This window comes from Corvus kubaryi, unplaced genomic scaffold (assembly GCF_017639235.1).
Source record: "Corvus kubaryi isolate FWS band 111438036 unplaced genomic scaffold, C.kubaryi_AGA036_p1.0 37300, whole genome shotgun sequence".
Classification (NCBI taxonomy): Eukaryota; Metazoa; Chordata; class Aves; order Passeriformes; family Corvidae; genus Corvus; species Corvus kubaryi.
The window spans coordinates 5,210,289-5,230,093 of NW_024581093.1; the positions used below are offsets into that span (position 1 = coordinate 5,210,289).

Below are 19,805 nucleotides of genomic sequence, written 5' to 3' on the forward strand. Positions count from 1 at the left end.
TCAGTATTACTAAATAATCCTGCTCCTGATACCAAGCAGCTATGGAGCAGATTTGGAAAAGAAGAGCCCTGAAAGACTGTGTATGGTTTGTCTCCCCTTCTGAAGCAGACCTTAGAGCCAAGGTCCAATTCAGACTCAGTCTCAAAAATGATGGGGTTTCAAGAGGACACAACTGATGTAATTGCAGATGGGCCTTAGAAAAAAATAGGGGAAAGGAAATGGTGCAAATTCATTAAAATCTCCACAAATGTGATGATAGTGAAAGATTTATTGCAGGCAGCTCCAGAAAAGGAATGAAGAAATCAGTAACACCTGAGGTGCCCAGCCAGGAGAGGATTCTTGAGCACCATCTCTTTAAGTTTCTATTGTGCCAACTGCTTTTCTGTAGAAGAAGAAGGGGGATGTCAGAGGAAAACTGCAGTGGGACATGGACTAGAATATTTTACAGAGTAGCTTCAGTTTCATGTTCTGGGGGGCTGACTGATAAACCTCCCCTGCTAAGGCAGTCATTCCCAGTCCCTGCTGAGTCTCTAGAACGAGGAGTTGGTTGCAGTGTGATGGGTGAGGGATTCATCCTCCCCTCTGATGAGCTGATTCTTGTTCTCCAAGGAACTCTGGGAGCTCTTCTGCTCCTCTTTCAGCACCTGTGAGGGAACAAGCAACCAGAAGTCAGGGAAATAGAGAGGAAAGTGAGGAACAAAGGCACACAAAAGCACAACTCAGAATTCAGGGAGCTGAGATGAAGGAAACCACAAACTGGAGCAGATTTATTTTTGAGGGGGCAAAAAGTTCGAGATGAGGTCTTATGAGAAGAAGAAAACAAGGGGAATCAAAATGTGGAGCAGGAAGAGGCAGCAAATCCAAATGTGTTGCCTCACCAGAGTAAAGAAGCCCTGAAGAACCAAAGCATCTGTGATTGAGATAAGGACTAAATTTCACCCTGGAGCTATTTTGTTCTTTGATCTCACATGCTAATTACAAATAAATATATATCTATATATACAGGCATATTTATGGCTCTCTTAAAATACTCCCCCCATAATCCCTATTATCAACTAAACATTCTTAATTATTTTCTTTATTAACTAAACACAGTAACACAGTAATATTTCTTGGAGATGCAAGTTTTTCCAGAAAGTAGAAGGTGACCATAGCGTGACCATGTTATGTTTCCCTGGGAGGGCAATTGAAACTGTGCTGTGATTTGTCCCAAAATATTTTAATGATATTAAAAGCTCTTCAGAGATAATTCCTGAGAGAGAAAAAGCTGACTCTGGATTTCTTTGACCACATGTATTGAATGCTGACATTAATGAAGTTTACCTACCGTGGCTTCATGCTGTTTTCCTCTCCTTGCAGTGTTATACATGGAAACTGACAATTTAATATTGGCTTCCTCATGCTCACGTTCCGTCAAAATATTTAACATCTTCCAAGAAATCAGAAGAAAGACCCCTCAGCATCCCCACAAAATGACTGTACCCTTACATGCTTGACCTGCTAACAGAGCAGATGCTGCATACAAGAATTGTAGAATAAGGTTAAATATAGATCTGTACAAATATGTCCATGTCCTGCTAATAGTAGTCTTAATTTTAGATTGTTATTCTGTATGAAATTCTTGAATCCAGTTATTGATATTAACCATTAAGAAAGCTTTTCTGGCATCACAGTTTTGGCACTACTTTAAAAATTGCACAGATAGCTTTGGCTTATTCTTTGTCTTATACAGGATATGCAGCACAAGCAATGGGAATATTTTGTCTGTTGATACATCAACACTGAGAAATTTGGCAAGGTGGTTCATGGGGTCACACTGAACTAGCCTCAAATTTCTGAGGAAAAAATGCAATTTTTGCAAAGTTGTTCTTAATTATTACTTATATTCTGGGCTAATATAGTTAAGCATTCCCTCTGCAGCTCCTTCAGGGGTTTCTCTTCCTCAAAAAACATTAAAGAAATCCAATAGCTGTGCCTCCATCTGCTAGAATGGTTATATTTATCATGAAGTTATCACAAAGAACATGGATGTGTTATACCAGTCAGTGTGATTAGCAGTACAAGCAAAGTATTTTATGAAGTATTTCCCTACAGTTTCTCACACAACAAGTCACTTCAGTATTTTGGATAGGATTTCCTGGCAATGCCTAGTACCTAGATACAGCACTACGTACAGTATCCTTTCCTTTTGGCCTCATTCCTGGGCAAATGGCAGATAGGCTTCCAGATGCCCCAGTTCATATATTGTCATTTGTTCTCTGAAACTCTTCTTCAAAGGGGAGGAAGAGTAAGAGCAGGAGCAGGAAAGTGTGTGACTCTCCATAAATACACTACAGCTACATCTTCACTGAACAATGCCTGGGTAGCAAGCATGATAATTCAGCATGGAGACCAGCTTTCTCTTTTATCACAGTTTATGCTGAGGAGGCTTTGGCCTCCAGTCAGCTGGAGGCAACCAGTCAGCTGAGACTGTTTCCACGCCTGATCAGCCCTGACACTGTGGACACCTCCCTGTTACCTCTGCTTCAGAGTCCCGGACTTGTTGCTTCAGCAGCTTCTGTTCTGCTCTCAGCTCCCACAGCAAGTTGTACAGATGGAGCATGTTCCTGTGTTTCTCCGGGGCCCACGGCTGGAAGCAGATAAGTCAGTGAAAAACAGCAGCACTCTCTGGGTACACAGGATCGGGTACTCTGCTGACAGAAACTGGCACAATCCTGCTATAGCCAATAAAGCAACCCTAATTTCCGTCATTGAAACATCGAACCCATGGTCAGCATGGGTTTCTCAGACTTCATTTTGATTTGGAATCCATCAGTAATGTGAGCCAGATGGTATGTCTTGCACTTTGCTGATGCTGCTGTTTTATAGTTGGAATGAAATTAGATGAATAGGAATGTATAGAAACAGAGATGAAAAAAATGGGACTCCTGCAATGGTGTTCTGTGTATTCTCCCCAGTGGGAAACAGAAATTAAAAAAACCCCATAACATTAAAAAAATTCCCTATTTTTAATCTCTGTTTGGCTTTTTAAGGGTAATTGTGCAGCATCTCTGCAGAATTTACTGGCAGACTTCTGCGTCTGGTTACAGACTCGCATTGATGATGTTAGTGGGGTGACCTCTCACCCCTGATGAGATCATTTGGCTTAATGGCAGCACTCCACTTTTTTTGGGAATACCTTTAATTTAAGGCTATCTATCTATCTATCTGCAATGTATTAAGCCTCAGCATCTTGCTCTGCATCTGCAGGGTAAACACTGGGAGATTTAAGGAATGACAGGACTCAAGAAGCCCATGGCAGAAACAGAACCACAATACACAGTGTCTGCCTTTGCTGCTCTGTTCTCTCTCTTCTTGAAGAGGGAACAGCAGAGGAAATTTCAGCTTCCCTGCCACGTATCTGCAGAACTGAGCCCAACAGCTGCTGAACCTGCATTTTGCAGGGTACCAGGGAATGTGGGATCTGCCTGATGACCAAATCTGGGAAGATGACTTCAAGCATGGTTAGAGCAGGCCTGTCATGCCACATTATGTCCTGCACTCCCAGTCACTCCCAGCATGGCAGCACATCTGCCAGGCAGTTGGTGTCGTCAGCCTGGAGGTGTGCAGGTGGAGTAGAGGGGCAGCATGGAACATGTCATGCTTGTAGTTCTTCCACTGACATTTCACCTTCCCTTTGTGTCTTGCCATCTTCATACCTGGTATGTGACAGAGTTTTCTCGGCTCAGGAAGATTTCGTCTTCTCTCTTCTCCCTCCCTATTACTCTGCAGAAAACCACCTTTGAGGCAATGGTGTCATGAACCTCAAGGTGATACGTCAGCTGGATGATATCATCTATGACCATAAAGATACGTTCCTCTATATCTTCATCAGCAGGCTTTTCTGGATTTCTGTGGAAATACTCCTTGATTTGCTAATGGAGAGTGAAAAAAAGATATGGAAGCAAGTTAGAAACACAAAACTGGCAAGTTACAGATTTGAGTAAAAACCCATGGTAAAAACTGTGCTTTTCTGCCTGGACTTGCATCTCTTGGCCAATGGTCCTACTGTTCTTGCATATGTGTTAAAAAAACCCCACCATAAAGCTGTTTAAAGCAATACAGAAGTCTCCTATTTGTGGAGTTGAGTATGCTTTCTGAGCTCCAAGTTAGCTTGGGATGCATCCCTGCCTGAGGGTACTTCAGGAAGCAAGGTATTTTGGAGAAAAGCAAACTTTCCCACATTTCCCAATATAGGGAAGGAAAAGGTAGCATGTTGGGTGCTAGTTCAAAGACAGGCCACTGCATGGCTCTGTCTTGGCAGGTGATGTGTCTGAGCCATACACACTGCCAGATGTCAGATTTCCTCCTCCTGTTCTGCAAACCAGATCTGATAAGAGGAAGAGGTAGATTACCTGCCTGTAACAAATCAGAGTGATGGGACAATTCATCAGGAACCTAAAATTATATTAGTTTGGGCTCAGCACACAAAATTATTTTCCTAGTTTTGAATCTTGTGAAAATTTTGTTCCAAAGTCATGGTCAGGTTTTTTTTCTTTCCTCTGACACACAATTTCCAAGCCTTAGTTTCCCAGTTTAATTCTAGGTGCTCAATGCCATTTCTGACAACTGGTCACACTGTAGCTGTCTGTCAGGCAAGCAACTGTGAGACACAGCAGCTGAACAATGCTTGGATGTCTCATCTGGAGTTTTACCTCAGCCATGCCCACTGAAAATGAACTCAAGCCCCAGGCAGTATGTTTTACATACTATAAATATCAGAGGGACACATATTTTTCTGTTCCTGCCTTGGCCATACCACTATAGGCCGGGGGTTAGCATCAGTTCTGATGCCAGCCGTTTGCATTTTCTTGTCTCTTTCGCCAAGCTCTATGTGCCGCATGTGCAGGAAGTCCTCCCGCCCCACGAAGTGCTCTGTTATCTCAGTAGCATTTTCAAAACGTTTCCAGAGGCCATCAACTCGTGCTGTATGGTAATACTCCACTGTGTGTCCAGTCTCAGGTTCCAGCGACGTGTAGGAGTGAGCTAAGGATATATCACACACATTTTCAGAGTTAGCAGCCATAATACACTGAACACAAGCGTGTCCAGGGGACGTCTCATTTTCTTCAGCTTTAGCAACAGATCTGATGCAGGACTTACCCCCAGCTGCACTGAACAAACATAATCTCTCACTGAACACTGAGAGAACAAACATAATCCTAAAGAGAAAGTTTCATCTTCTATCAATTCTACTGATAAAGGTAGAAATGTATTACCCTGATATACATGATAACTATGTATTTTTCTAATACATAGAACACTACATAGCTGGGTAAGCACTGCCCAGGACTGCAAGCCACCAATCCAACTCTCTACTCTTCACTGGAGACCATTTTATTTATCTAGGCAATTTATCCCACAAGTATCCTGTCCCCCCACCTTTCAGCTTTGGGCTTTTGCCATTGCTAGAAAGGCATCCTGTGGAATCCCGTCAGCTGCAGGGGCTGCCCAAATGAGCTGGAATACCTTTAAGAAGGAGGGGGTGTCCTGGCCTGAAATAGTCTGTGATCAGCTGTGTTTGTTTATTCACTTCTCTCATATACAACAGGTCTTCTCGATGTTTGAACCACTCCTTCACCTCCACTTCTTCAGTACCTGGCAGGAGACAAGTCATTTTGCAACCTTAGGTCACCCTGTTGGAGGTGGCAAAATTCTGATGAGCTCTAGCAATGCTGGAAAGTTTAGGGGCTCGACAGACAGTGAGCGTGATGAAAAGGTTGAGGATATGGTAGATAATTCCCCCACAAAGGTGAAAGGAGAATGAGAAGAGAGACTCTGTCAGAAAGCAGATCACCTCCCCCTCTCCATCAGCGTGCCCCAGGCTGTTTGCTCAGTGTGTGGAGTGTTCATTTGTCCCCCTTACAGTCTGAGTCTGTGTAGACAGTGACACGCTCCACCAGCCCATCTCCATTCGCATACGCCGCCCATTTCTCCAGTTTTGCTTTATTGTACAGGATCACCTTCTTCCCCTGGGAAAAGGGATTCTCATATTCTGCAGTGGGCAAGAGAGATGTCAGACAAATTGACTCCCCTGTACTCAGCCCCAAAAAAAAAGAATTAAGAGGGAGAAAACCACGGTCTAAGGGACACTATGCATTTATTTATTGCATTCTGCTGCCAATAAAGCTGTTCAAACCTTGCCTATTGTCCTTTAATGTTATAATGGTATAATAACTTTTTTCTCTCCCAAAACAGGTATTTGATAATGCAGGGGCAGTTCCTTGTGGGTAGCAGTAACAGAAAGACCATTCCAGGAAAAATTCCCAGCTGGCAGGAAAACACAGCGTGGGTGTGGGTGTGTGTCTGTGGAGGATGAGACAGTGCAGCACTGAGGGCAGCCACTTGAACCAATAGCTGTTGTGGCCTTCATCTATTGTGCTTCACTGTTACTGTTTGACCACCCTGAAGGGAGAACCCAGTGAGATAAACGAATGTCCCAAATCCACTGAAAGGTCAGCTGGGGGCAAGCAAAAGGCAAAGGAAGAATACATACCTCTGTAAGATACCTTAATTGGGGCTACCCACGATAGTGGCATCTCAAAGCTCATGTCTATTTCCTCCTTTTCCTGCTGAAACAGAAGAAGAGATTTGTGGTTTTGGCAGCGTCTCTTACTGTGCCAGGAGGCATTTTGGTTCTGGTGAACCACAGTGATCAGAGCTCAGCTCGTGCGAGGCTGTGCTGGTCCTGAGGAACACCATGGCACAGTTACGACAGCACATCCCTACTTGAGCCTGATGAAATGATCTTCTCCTGGCCACTGCTTGTGCTGGGCAGGGAATGAAGGTGGCAATCACCAAAATGACCAGATTATTTGATGTAGACCCTGGAGGGCTTTTTGCTCCCCAGTTATGGGCACAGGCTGCGAAGAGTAGAGAGCAAGAGGGAATTGTTATTGGCATTCCTCCGTCCTGCTGTGCATGGCTGTTTTATCATGGTGTCTTCTCCCAACAGGACAACATTTTTTGCTTCTAGTACACAGCACTTTTTGTATGTTGACATACATTATTTCTGCATTTTGTTGGCAGCTCCACCTTGCAGCCAGAAGGGGAAAGTGACCAGCACAGAAAGAATGTCCAGAAAAATCTCGTTCTGGATTTTATTTTTAAAAATTATTTCACCCCAAATGTCAATGCACTGGAGGTTTACAGAGATCCCTAGCCACTTATGACACCTGAAGTACCACTTGGGGTCCTGCTTCAGAAAGCATCAGAACTCTTCAAGATTGAGAAGGAATCTCAACTTGGCCAGAGTAGAAGGGATCTGACCTGGAGAGGGCAGCAGGCAGGCAGACATACACGGGCCTACGGGCACACTGGTTCCAAACAGCATCCCCAGTGCACAAGAGCATCGCTTGGGTCACTCACCATGTCATCTGTGTCTTTCTTGGGTGACTCTGTGGGCAACTGAGAGGGCTCGTTGCTCTCTGAAAACATAATTTCCCAGCAGATAGAATCACTCAAGTCAAAGCTGAGATCCTAGGGCATACAGGAAAAACACTTCTAACTACAGGGCATTGTCAAGGGCCTGACACTAAACTTGACCACTGCCTCAATATGTCTGTGGTGCTCTGGACCTGCCTGGGTGTCAGAGACTTTAAGGACTCTAGAGATCTGGACCTCAGTGAGGTGAGCTCCTCAGACCCTTGGCTGGCTGGTGGGACCCCAAAGACTGTCCCTGTGCCTAGAGGTTGCAGAACCCATTCCTCATGGTGTGTCTTCCACAGATGAGAGGAAGTGGCTGGGAATACTTCTGCCTCCTTCCTCAGGGCAAGCATGGCCCCAAGGGCAAGCTGATCTAACTCAGACCCTCACCTTTCAGACTATGTGTGTGCTGGGGAGTAGCTGAGGTGTGGGAAGAGCCTAATTGAGATCTTACCTGCCTTGAACCACGCCTGACGGACCCAAAACATCCTCTGCCTCAAAAGCTTTTGTTTGAGAGAATGACTGCCTAGCCTAAAAGCTGAAACTCTAGCACTGTAGGGATTTAATAGATGTGATCTGTATTTGCTAACTCAGAGTCTGGGATGTCCTGGAGTAGTTCCATAGTCTATGTAATCAGAGCAACATGACCAAAACCAACACAAGGAATGGTTAAGTGGAAACTGGACCACTACAGGTCTTGGATTTCCCCAGGACTCAGGTTAACCCAGCTGTCCCTCACATCCCAAGGGTACTAAGGGCTCCCTACCTTGCAGCCTTGCCGGCAGTCCTGCATGTTCACCCAGTAGTTCCTGTGGTTCCAGATGCTCTCAATCCCAAGGAAGCACTCATCCATGGTGCTGTGGTGGTTTCCTGTGAACGGGTTGATGAAGAAGGTCTCGGGAACCTTCCTCTTCCCAGACAGAAGCAGAACCCATGCGTGCACCCGTAAGCCGTGCAAAGGGTCTCGCTTGGGCTTTTCCACCTCCTGTAGCACAGAGGATACAGCAATAGTTATTGCCATTTTATTGCCGCTCTAATCCAACCCAAGGGCAATCTCATCCTTTCCTCTGCCCACTTCTAAAGAACTCCAGGCTCTTAATGCTCTTTAAAAGTGAGGTAGTACATACCCAGCACATGTTCCTGTGCCAGCACACACTGTGCTCCTGGAGGCCAAGTGCTCATGGTCATGATCAAGGTCATGTCATACTTCACAGAGGAGGGTGTGAGCTCCTCTTTTTGGCCAGCCATTACCTGTGTCTCAGCTCTTCTTCCTGGAGCTCACAGGAAGATGGACCTCGCTAACTCACCATGACAACCTCCTCTTCTCTTTCCTCCTCTTGTCCAGGTTCAGTTTCTTCCTCCTTCTTGTCCTTCTGCTGAAGCTCAAACTTGCTCTGTGGCTCTAAAGGGTACTTAATTCTGTACTTGTTGGGGTCCTCCTCTTTTGGTTCCTGCAAAAGCAGGGTATTACTATGAAACCCAGCAGAGATCAAGAGAAGGAAGTAAATGTATCGCTTACAGGTACCTCCCAGTTCCCAGCACTTGGCAGTTTGCAATATTGCACCTGGTGAGCAGAAATTCAGTGAAGCCAAAGAGGCCTTGTAAGGAACTGTAGAAAATCACTCAAAAGATTCCTTTGGTGAGGTCCCTGGTACAGACTGAAACCCAGTGTGCACCCCTAGCTCAGCTCTGGAACTCACTGGACATGAACAGGCTGAGCATGCGTGCTGGGCTCCTCCCTGCCTGCTCACTGCAGGTCTCACCTCCAGTGGCTTCCTGAGCAGTGGGCACACCTCCTGAGTCTGGTCCAGGGAGCACATTTCACGGGTGGCATATCCATGTACACAGTAGGCATCGTAGCCAGCCCCGATCAGCAGGGAGCACAGCAGCACAGTGAAGTCAAAGCAGTTCCCTCGCTGGTATTTCAGGATGGTGGTTGGGGAATAGAGCGAACTGGGCTTGAAAGAGAGAGATGCAAGTTCATAGTGCTTGTCATATGGAGCTGAAACATGCACCAGGCAGAGAGCGGGGGAGAGAGGCATTGCCCACATCCCTGGGCTCTGCACACATTGGGAATCTGTTATATAACATTCATTTAAAAGCCACAGACTCTAAAAGTCCCCTCCAAAGTGATCTGGGGAAACTCTGACCCCAAATCTGGTGACAAATTTACCCACAGGAAGAGAAGGGCATGCCAAACTCATTAAACTGCTGAAAACCTAATGCTAATCACAATCCTGGAATGGGATTTCCCTCTATCTCCTGCTGTTCTGGCTGCAGTATTTCCAAGGAAAACACCCATAAGCTAAATTATAGTTCACAGGAGGAAATATATTTCCTTCTGGCCCTCACTGGAGAGCAAAAAAAGATCAGTACATACATACTGCATACAGAGAGGTTCTACTCCCACTCAGATCTCAGACATCACCTAAGGTGATCAAGGCAGTCTCCATCTGCTAAATAGAGATACCTTCTCTATGGTCACAAAGTGCCAGAGCTCATCTTGAGACCCTGGGACTCTTGGGACAGCCTGCAGCTGGTGTAGATTGTTTGGGTCACTCTGCAGTCCTTGCTAGCAAGGAGTGTGTTCTCTTAGCTGACTCTCATCAAGAACTTGCTGCATCTCTGGCATTATCCCTTTTTGCTAACCTAGAAATCTCCCTTCAACCATCCCAAAATATCCCCAGATATGACAATAGAAATGCCTAAAAGTCCCTAAGAATGGGTCATGGAGGTCAAGTATCATCCCCTAGGGTTTATGTGCTCCTCTGTTCCAAGGTGTCTTGGTTTTTGGAGGGAAAGCTTGTCAGCCATTGCCTCCCACAGTACACCAGGTGCTCATCTGGGCTGGCTGAAAGCAGGGTCTGGTCTTGAAGAAATGGTGTTTAATTACTTAGAAGGTACCACACTGAACATGCACCGGGACTGTGGGTTCAACAGAGTGCACAGGGGCTGGGAAAATCAGGGGGTTGCCTAAATAGTGAGGGGATGGTGGAAGTGTCAAAGACCTCTGTAAGCCCAGCCACTGGGACCTCCCCACTGAGAAGTCCTTCTGTCACCTCTGTTATGTCTCTGATGGGACTGCAGCCCCTTTCTTACCAGTGTGATTGGGCACTTGAGGGGCTCCATGATGAGGTAATCACAGACAAAGCTGGCACAGCCTGACCAGTAGTACAGCTCTGGGAAAGGCAGCAGGGTTGGCCTCAATGTCGTGCTCACAAACTTCTGCAAGGCAACAAGAGGATTTTTGGTTGTCCAACAGGGCCTTGGCAGAGTGTCCTGCCCAAAGGCATCCTCAGACCACCCCTGGATGTTGCAGCTCATATCAGGACCTCCCTAGAGCGTATCAACAGCATCAGTATCCCTCCTCTCCAGTTCCAAGATGGAAATTTCATGGAGTTGGGAGGTCATCTGCTTGCCTGTGGCTGAAACTTCAAGCTCATCTCAGACACATTCCCGATGTGAGCCAGTTCTTCTCTTCATTTTCAAGCAAGTCAAATAACTACTGCCCTTTCTGGCTTTTACATCCTCCAGCATTTTTTTTTCTTTTTGCCTTGCATGTTAATGATACAACAAATTTTGGGGAAAGCTAGTACACAGTAGCAATTCCAGGTGCCCAGGGGGAACATCAGGTACAGAACTCGACAACAGTTGTACAGCTTGGGCCCAGCAAAAACAAAACCAGACCACAAACTTCCACATTTACTTCCTTCCCTGTAACTTCTGTGAAGTTCAGAGTAAGATCTAACTCTGCATCCATACTCCCTATCTGTGGCTGAGCCTGAGGCTTATCTATTTCATGTTTCTTTTACTTCTCTTTATGTTTCTGTGGTCTCTCCTGTTTCCTAAGCATCACTCTGCAGCCCACATGGCAACACCACCACTTATATGGCACAATGTGCTCATGGATTTGGACAGCCAGGGTGTTCCCAGGGTTCTGTGTGCCTGCTCAGGGGCTGTGGGTTCAGCCAGCAGGTTCCCATTCCCTTTAGCCAGGAAGGAGGGCAGGAGGGGCTGCTGTTCTTTCACAGCATTTGGCACTATGGAAGCCAAGTGCTCCGTGTGCTGTGGGCCAGCCCCACAGCACCCCATACCTGCACACCACACTCGTTGACTGGGTGGACGAAGAGCGGCTTGCGGTCAGGGCACAGGTGAGTGTACTGCTCGAGGAAATGGTCAGCAAGCTGCAGCAGTTCCCTTTCCTGCCGGGAATTTGTCTTGTACGAAGATGGTAAGTGGGATGTGTCAATGGAGCTCCAGTCAAAACCACTTATGTGGCAGGGGGAGGCAGAGAGACACAAGTAATAAGCCAGGAACAGTACAGGCAAGGTGACCTGCTATCAAAACATGGCAGGGCTTCCCTGTTTTACAGGTAAAAAATGGGGACCATATCCAAGGATATGATTTTGACACAGCCGAACACCTCTGGAGCAATGGCAAGCTGACATATACCCAGAGTCTCAGGGGATCTTTATACAGTGGTGAATGGATGTACAATCAACCAAGTTACCTTGTCTTACTTGCACATGCATGCTCTTGGACAAACTCATCAGGCACATGAAACTTGCTCAGTCCCATCCCTGTGCAGGGGGACCACACGTGCCATCCACACCTGTGCATCCATCCACACCTGTGCATCCATCCACACGTGCCATCCACACCTGTGCATCCATCCATACCCTGTGGGCCCCAAAGGGAACGTCTCTGCTCATCCCAGCCATGGGCAGACACACGTGACTTACGGGACATCACTTGGGACAGAGGCTTCCTCCACAGTTATATCTGCCTCCAAGTCATCGAGGAAATCACTGCTATTTAAAGAGTTCGCGTCTTCTGGTGTTTGCCCCACTTCCTCCGTCTCCACCAGGGCCTCCATTCTGCCTGGCACTACAGGAACGCACACACCAGGTGAATTCAGGGGTGGGACCCAGCTACACAGGAACAGAGAAACACATCGCGGCCACAGTGGTTTGGTACATGAGCATGGCTGAGCCAGCCAGAACCATGAGAGTAAAGGGAGAGCACGGAGTTTGGGCTGGGTTTGGTAAATAAGCGGCTCTGTGTTCCTGGACACCCTAAGCGTGGCAGAGCAGGCAGAGCCTGGCTCGGTAGGGCAGAGCACGTCCCCATGTTCAGAATGTGTACCCCGTGTCCTCCCTCCTGCCGGGGGTGCTGCTGGCGGGGCAGGAGCTCCATCAATCCGCTGGGCACCGGCCGTGCCCCAGCCCGCAGCCGCGCAGGGGCCTTGGAGGGAGCGGGACGCTCTGCGGAGCCGGCAGCCCCCAAGGGCAGCGGGGGCCCTGTATCACCCGCCGGCGCGGGGGGTGTTCGTGTGCCGTCCCTGCGGTCAGGCTGACCCCGAGCGGGGCACACGGCGGGCACAGGGAGGCACAGACCTTGCCCGGGGGGCCCCGCAGCGCTCCCGGCCCTGCCCCGCGCGGCCGCCCCCTCACCCGCGGCTCCAAGGGCAGCGCGGCCGCTCCCGGGCCCGGCGCGGCTCCGCAGCGCTCACCGTGGCAACGCCACGGCCGCGGCACCGGGCACAGGGACCTGCGGCTCCCCCGCGCCGCCAGCCCGGCCGGGACACCCCCAGGGTCCCCCCAGACCTCCCGCCACAGTCCCCGGGCCCCGAGGCTCCTCGGGACCCCCGCGCACCCCCGGAGCTGCCCCAGCCCCCGCCCGGCCCCCAGCACCGCGCCCCGGGGCCGCTGGGAGAAGGGGACAACGAGGAGCAAAAGGAGGGGACATCGGCCAGCGCCTGCCCGCCACCGCGGCTGAGCCATCGCACTCCGAGACCTGCTCCGAAACTCACGAGTTCGGCTCTCCTAAAATGAAAGCCACCCCCAGCCATCCTTCTCCTTTGTTGCAGAGGCACTTACCCAAAAGCTGGCACCAGACAACTTGTTCTCTTTTTCTTTCTCTTTCTCTTTTTTTTCTTCTTCTTTACCGTTTCCTTTTTCTTTCTCTTTTTCCTTTTTCTATTTTCGCTTTACTTTTTAAAATTTTTTTTCCTATTTGATTTTTAATTGGCAGTTCACTAGGCTGTACACAGGGTCAGGTGCTAAACACTTTTTTTTCTGGTTTGTTGTTGTGGTTAAGAAAAAATATGGATTGATGGACGGATGTTCACACTAGGTGCTCTGTTAAGGTCACTGTAGCAATTAAAGCTCTGAGAATGCACAGACTGCAGTCAAAATATATCAAGAAACATCATTTTGAGTGATTAAGGCAGTTTGCAGATGGTTACTGTTGCCCAAATGGCATGAAGCTGTGTTGAGGGCAGGAGGCAGGGGTTTAGGTTGGATATTAGGAACAGGTTCTTCCCCCAAAGGTTGTTTGGGCACTGGAAAAGGCTCCCCAGGGAAATGGTCACAGCACCAAGCCTGCCAGAGTTCAAGGAACATTTGGACAATGCTCTGAGAGGCACGGGGTGGGACTGCTGGGGGTGATCCTGTGCAAGGGCCAGGAGTTGGACTCAATCCTTGTGGGTGCATTTCAACTCAGGATATTCTATGAAACAAAGTGGGGTAGGACCCTCCATCTCTCGCCAGTTACTTCTCAGCAATTCTTAGATGCCAGAAGTCAATAAAAAACCGGATAAGGCAAATATATGTTGTGGTTCCAAAACTGTGTGTACTGGGCACCCAAAGTTATCTGGCCTTCGCATGTGCCACTATGGTATCTGTTGTTATTGCTGCATCAAAAACAGGTACCACAAAACCAGCTGGATGCACAGACCCCAGATTCCTGAGGGTTTTGCTGTTACTCCCTGTTTGGGATCCTATCAGGGCCATGAATTGGGTCGGCATTCACGAGCTGTCGGCTCATTGGAAGCGCCGTCTGTGCCCGGAGGATGGACTTTCACAGAGTCCTTTCCTCCCCAGCCGCCGAGGGATGCTAAACTGGCTCTTGTGCAATCCCAGAGGCAGCCAGTTTGCGTGGGGGAGAGGGATGAGCTGCCGGAAGGCAATATAAGGCACACAGCAGGAGGCACACAGCAACCCCGAGTGTGACGACCCACCCTTAATGCGAAGGAACCAGGGCAGTGGTGGATGGAGGAGCAGAGAGCAGCCTGGCAATGGTAAGTGGGATGAGTACAAGGTGGTGGGATCTCTCAGGCTTGCTGCAGCAAGCAAGGAGCAGAGCAGGGAATGAACCCTCCTTGCCCAGCAGTCTCGCAGTCACAGCTGCACAGGGTCGGTGGAGGCAGGTACGGGTGTGCTGTGTGAGGGGGGCTTTTGGTGTTGGCTTTGCCCTGCTCTCAGAGCACTGACAGAGCATTGCCCAGCCACCAGTCCTGGCTGACTCACATCCACATCTCTGATAAGGAGTATCTGGTGTCCGGGACTAATCCAGCACGGTGCCAATAATTTCCCCAAAGAAATCCATTATCTGTACCAACAGAAGATATTGACTTAATCTGAGTCCTTTTAACACTAATTTTAGTCATGTTCAAGGCTTGGGTTTGGTTTTTTACCCCGTTGTCTCCTTGTTATGGATATGGTTTACTGGAACAGTGAGGATCCTTTTACAAATCCTAACTCTTCAAAAGAGTTGTGGTGGCAAGAGGGTAACTCCTTTCCTCTTTGGGGACCCCAGACTGATGCCTCAGCTGTGCAGTTTTACTTAAATTGCCTGTTCTTACTTAAATGTGGCTTTATCACTGTCAGCACATCCCTGGGGGTCTAAGGGCTTGTTTCTCCCACCTCCTCTTTCTGGAATAGCTACCTAAATTCAGGATAGTGTTTGACCCTTGTGTTAACCTGATGGGGGAAGGCTGATCAGGCCCTTTGGGTTGGGTAATGACTTTGTGCCACAGAACCTAGGAAATACAGTACAGAAATTATTGCACCCATGCTTGAGGGTTCACTCTTTCTGAATGACTGCAAACATCTCCAGTGAACATAATAACAAATCCGAGTTATCCAGAGCCTGCTTGTTTTTCCAGGAAAGGACTGTGAGATGTTTGCTGCTGCTCTCTGTGCTCTGCCTGGCTGGCTGTGAAGGCAACAAGAGTGAGTCTCCCTGTGCTCTGCCCCTGCTGGGTCATGGATGGGTAGTATGGAAAGGAGAGGTCAAACCCTCACCTGATCCATGCTCAAGTTCCTCATTCAGGGCACTGCTGAAAGCTGTTAAGGCAGAACAACAGAGTAGGGCTCAGTTAGGCAGGAACTGGGGTGCAGGAGTCAGCAAAATAGGCAGAAACTGCACGCTCTCCACCCCAGCCACAGAGGGTGTGTAAACCATAGAAATGGGCACAGGTGCTGCAATGTGCCACCATGCTCCTTAGTGACAGTGACAGGCCCTGTGGCTCTGATCCAGATTACAGCTGTGCTGAGGAGGTCTCACAGCTTCCCAGCAAGCTGAGGCAGCAGGTTCTTCCTCGGATGTGTCTGCTCTGGCTCTAGGCAAAGATCTCAGGCCTTGAGAGCTGTGCAGAGCTTCCTGCAGTGGGGTGAGTTCTCAAATCTCTCATCAGGGAGATATTCTTGCTGCATTTCAGCTTCCTTGCCTTTCCTTTGCTGCAGGTGAGCTGGCAAGCACCCATGGCCTGGGGCCAGGGGTTGCCCTCCGTGTCAAGAGGAGCCCAGACGCCTGTCTGCCAAACCCGTGCCAGCACCAGGGGCAGTGCCAGGTGACAGAGGACAGACCAGTTTGCAGCTGCAAGCCAGGCTTCACAGGGGAGTTCTGCGAAGGTAGGGCTGGTGAGCCCTCCCCAGTCTGTCCATGGGCACTGGAGGGAAGGGTGATGGGCACAGTACGCTGGTGTTACCATTGCTCTCCACTCCTGGAGCACATCCCAGCTCCTGGTTCAGGTGCATTCCCCACCAATATAACCATATTCTGGCTACATGCTGGTACAAGATGCAGCCACAGGCCATTTTCTTCTTCCCCAAAAGCCTTCATTCCTTGGCTGTGCCATGGTGTAGAAGGGCATGCTGCAGGGCACAGCTGCCTCACACTCTCAGAACAAGCACATGCACCCTGGCACAGATATAGTGAAGCCCCTTCCAGACACTGACCAAAAACTGTGTCTTCCTCTGAAGGAAAGGGTCACTGTCCCTGTCTGGTGCCCTTGACAGACTGGGGGGGTTCAGCCCTCGAAAGGGACCAGACTGCCCTTTGCCCAGTGTCTCTGAAGAGCCCTAGAGCAGCCTGCACCAAGGATGGGACAAGGGGCTGCTGAGCTCAGTGGGACTGTGCCATCCCCCAGCTGACCTAGGGCTCCTTCAGGCCTCTCCCTTATTGCTATTGCAGATGGCTTTTCCCCCCAGATGTGGTACTGAAGTTGGCCTGCGAGGAAGAGCACATGAAGATGATGGTGAGGAAGGAGGTGTTTGAGCTCTTGAAAATCCCGCTGGAGCTTGTCCACTTGAAGAACCAGGCATGCAAGGTTTCAGAGAAGGAAGAAGAGGGTGAGCTGTTCTTTGCAGCCACTCTCACAGGTGAAAACCACACTGCCTGTGGATCAGTAATCCAGGTGAGGATCCATAGATCCGAAGCTGTGAGAGGAGCAGATATGCTGAGGGGGTACAGTGAAGGGCAGCCCCAAAGGCTTTTCCTTCTGGGTGCTGTAAAGTTTTCATTCCCCTTGAAAGTCTTTCCTGCAGATGTCAGAAAGCTCTTCCGTCTCTGCCAAACCCCTGCTGGCAGCACATTTTGTCTTATTTAGGAGAGCTTGGAAGTCTCACTGTGCACTGATAACAGCCCTCAGCTTTCTGGAAACATTCTCTGAACTCTGCAGCCATGGCCCCTTGATCCCTCACTTGCTTCATGGAGCAGGAAGGGTGCAGAGGAAATGGTGCTCCAGCTCTGCATTGCGCAGAAGAGCCCTGTGCTCACTACAGTGACTCCTGTGCCAGCAGCCCCCAGACACAAGCTAGAACCCCAGCAGAAATCCGGGCCTGGAGCAGCTATAGCTGAATTGCACCCTCTGAACTTGCAGCTCTGTGTATGGCTTTAATCATGGTCTGGAGACTTAATTTCTGTGTCGTTCCAGCAAAACAGCTCGCACATCTCGTACTCCAACGTCATTGAGTCAGAGCAGGAAGCCCACAGGGCCATGATCTCCCGGAGTTTTCAGCTTGAGGTGCACTTCTCCTGCATCTACGCCTACGAGCAGGTTGTGAGACTGCCCTTTGCTCTCACTGCTGTTGACAAGTAAGTGTCCCATTTCACCTTGCTGCTGGCATGGTGTCTTTGAGTTTGGAGAAAAATAGATTCAGTGAGATAATTTGCAAAGGCCCTAGGAAGCCCCTAGAGAGCTCTGAGAGCAATGCCAGGCACTCTGGTGGCCTCACTTGTACTATGTCCTTCCCACCTTCTTGTTCTGCTCGTCAGCTCTCATCCTCTGCTCTCAGGCTGGTACAGTTCGTGGTCAGAGAAGGACACTTCAACGTCAGCATGAGACTGTACAAGTCCCCCTCCTACCTCCAGCCTTATCACCTGCCAAGTGTGGCTGTCCCCCTTACGGACACACTCTATGTCCTGCTGAAGATGGAAGGGCAGCACCAGGTCAAGTACTTCCTGCTGAGTGTTTTGGACTGCTGGGCCACACCGAGCGTGGATCCACACCAGGACATGCAGCACAAGCTCATTGAGCAGGGGTGAGTGCAGTGCCCCCAGCACATCCAGTCTCCCTGCACCACAGTGTGTCAAGGACTGAGATAGAAATAGGCCTGTTCAGTTAAGCCTGTGTCCCTGTGGGATGTGGTGTCCCAGGCTGGGATGCTCCACCTCATTTGCCACGCACTGATCCAGCCCTCATGTCCCAGGTGTCCCCATGATGAGACGGTGACCTATCTGAATGCCATTGGGGAGAGCACTTCTGCCAAGTTCAGCTTCCAGATGTTTCAGTTTGTTGGTTACCCCGAGGTGTTCCTGCACTGCCGTGTCCAGCTCTGTCTTCCTGACAGCCCAGAGCCCTGTGCCAAGGTGAGCTCCCTCGCTGGTCTGCACTGTGCCCTGGCTGGGTGTGGGACCTCCCTTCCCTAGGCCTGCTGCTTGGAGAAGGGGCTCTCTTCTGGTTTTGGGTGCCTCACAAAATAAACACCGCCCAGAATCAGGAGCTCAGCCCAGTGCCCTGAACCAAAGGTACGAGGGCCTGAACCCACCAGAGAGCTCCTTTCCCTCTTCACTGGGAAAGGAAGGGAGGTCAACAGGCTGACCCGAGTGCAGGGTGCTTCTCCCCTGCCCTCCCATCACCCTTCCCTTGGCTTTGTTGACAGCAATGCCCCGGGCACTGGAGGAACAGGCGGGCGCTGGCAGATGACTACAATAGGATTGTCTCCTACGGGCCCATCCACCTGCTGGCTGCTCCTTCCTCAGGAGCAGAGACCCATCATTCCAGCACTGACCAGAAGGACCCAGCGGGTATGTATGTCCTCCTGAGCACCGAGGTCAGTCCAGGAGATCCAAGCAGCAGTCCAGGAGCAGGGCTGGGGGCAAGCCCACCTACAGCATGGCTCAGACCAGGCATGCATGCTGAGCTGTGTGGAACTCCTGGGCAGCAGCGGTGGGTGGAGGCCATTTGAGGTGACTGAGTCCCGTTAGTGCCCTCAGAATCCCAAAGTACCCCCAGCTCCAGTGGCTCCTGCCCTTCACAGGAAATGACCTCCCTGAATCTATCCCCAGTCAGACATGCCACACCAGGGCTCAGAGCTGGCTCAGGGGACCCAGATACATAACCAATCTCTCTCCTCTTTGGCAGGACCCAGCCCGTGGCTCTCTGGGGCCCTCGTTCCGCTGTGTGTGCTCGCTGTGCTCACCGTGGCTGCTGCCGCCGTCAGCGTGGGGCGGCGAATGGTTTAGGAAACAGCTGTTTCCCAATAAACGAATGTTTCTCAATAAATGAAGTAGCAGAGAGGCTCTTGCTGTGTCTTTATGGGTGTTTTAGGGAAGGGGGTAATGGTTGGATGCAAACAGTGCTTGAAGGGTGAGATGCTTCAGAGTTTCTGTTTCCTGTAGCATCTCTTGGACCTTAGCCCCTCCAGGCCCACGCTCTCTAAACTCAAAGTATGTACCTAGGGATGGGAGGATCCTTCCTCCTGCTTCCCAGAGAGTCACCCTGGCATGTGGGAAGATGGAAGTACCCCACTCTAGATACCTGCCCTCCCAAAGCTGGTCTTTACATAGTTCTGTGCAACACCAAAGTAGCATTAGCAGAGAAGGGGCTGCTTTGTGCATGCACGTGTGTGTGTGCACTCATCCTTAGTGATTTCTGCCTTAATTCATGACATTTCTCTTTTCATTCATGACAAATTACCAGCAAAACTTGTGTCCATTGATACATCCCTAATATAAAGCAAATAACAAACAATACTGTAGGTATTAAAGACTAA

At 49.4% G+C, this 19,805-nt stretch overlaps 2 protein-coding genes across 5 annotated transcripts; one reads left to right on the top strand and one right to left on the bottom strand.

The window, feature by feature from the left end:
• Window positions 1-248: 248 nt before the first annotated feature.
• DRC7 (dynein regulatory complex subunit 7) lies at window positions 249-13,428 on the bottom strand. 4 transcript variants are annotated; one of them, XM_042027182.1, is made up of 16 exons: window positions 13,344-13,428; window positions 12,207-12,351; window positions 11,559-11,733; window positions 10,564-10,689; window positions 9,228-9,422; window positions 8,772-8,915; window positions 8,231-8,449; window positions 7,408-7,518; window positions 6,536-6,611; window positions 5,906-6,034; window positions 5,509-5,637; window positions 4,799-5,025; window positions 3,699-3,914; window positions 2,519-2,629; window positions 1,328-1,429; window positions 249-644 (listed from the first exon to the last, which is right to left on the bottom strand). In XM_042027182.1, the coding sequence occupies exons 2-16, from the start codon at window positions 12,338-12,340 to the stop codon at window positions 531-533; spliced, it is 2,208 nt and encodes a 735-aa protein (XP_041883116.1). In that variant the 5' UTR covers window positions 12,341-12,351; window positions 13,344-13,428; the 3' UTR covers window positions 249-530. The 4 variants fall into 4 exon arrangements, with proteins under 4 accessions (XP_041883116.1, XP_041883115.1, XP_041883117.1 ...); XM_042027181.1 differs by lacking the exon at window positions 13,344-13,428 and adding an exon at window positions 12,918-12,992; XM_042027183.1 differs by lacking the exon at window positions 13,344-13,428 and having other exon boundaries at window positions 6,536-6,608; window positions 12,207-12,899.
• A 1-nt stretch (window position 13,429) lies between these two features.
• On the top strand, window positions 13,430-19,329 carry LOC121664143 (uromodulin-like). Its single transcript, XM_042027190.1, has 9 exons — window positions 13,430-14,545; window positions 15,413-15,479; window positions 15,993-16,160; window positions 16,740-16,945; window positions 17,465-17,625; window positions 17,826-18,071; window positions 18,240-18,399; window positions 18,693-18,837; window positions 19,175-19,329. The coding sequence occupies exons 1-9, from the start codon at window positions 14,543-14,545 to the stop codon at window positions 19,273-19,275; spliced, it is 1,257 nt and encodes a 418-aa protein (XP_041883124.1). The 5' UTR covers window positions 13,430-14,542; the 3' UTR covers window positions 19,276-19,329.
• The last annotated feature ends 476 nt before the right edge of the window (window positions 19,330-19,805 follow it).

What these genes read in the sequence shown, in the direction of transcription:
- LOC121664143 (XM_042027190.1), top strand. An exon ending in GCTCTCACTGCTGTTGACAA is followed by an intron (nt 17,626 to 17,825) that starts GTAAGTGTCCCA and finishes CTCTGCTCTCAG; the next exon opens with GCTGGTACAGTTCGTGGTCA. An exon ending in CACAAGCTCATTGAGCAGGG is followed by an intron (nt 18,072 to 18,239) that starts GTGAGTGCAGTG and finishes CTCATGTCCCAG; the next exon opens with GTGTCCCCATGATGAGACGG.
- DRC7 (XM_042027182.1), bottom strand. Translation starts at nt 12,340, where the DNA reads ATGGAGGCCCTGGTGGAGACGGAGGAAGTGGGGCAAACACCAGAAGAC. An exon ending in TCAACGAGTGTGGTGTGCAG is followed by an intron (nt 10,690 to 11,558) that starts GTATGGGGTGCT and finishes GTTGCCTTGCAG; the next exon opens with AAGTTTGTGAGCACGACATT. An exon ending in GAAAACAGCATGAAGCCACG is followed by an intron (nt 645 to 1,327) that starts GTAGGTAAACTT and finishes GTTCCCTCACAG; the next exon opens with GTGCTGAAAGAGGAGCAGAA.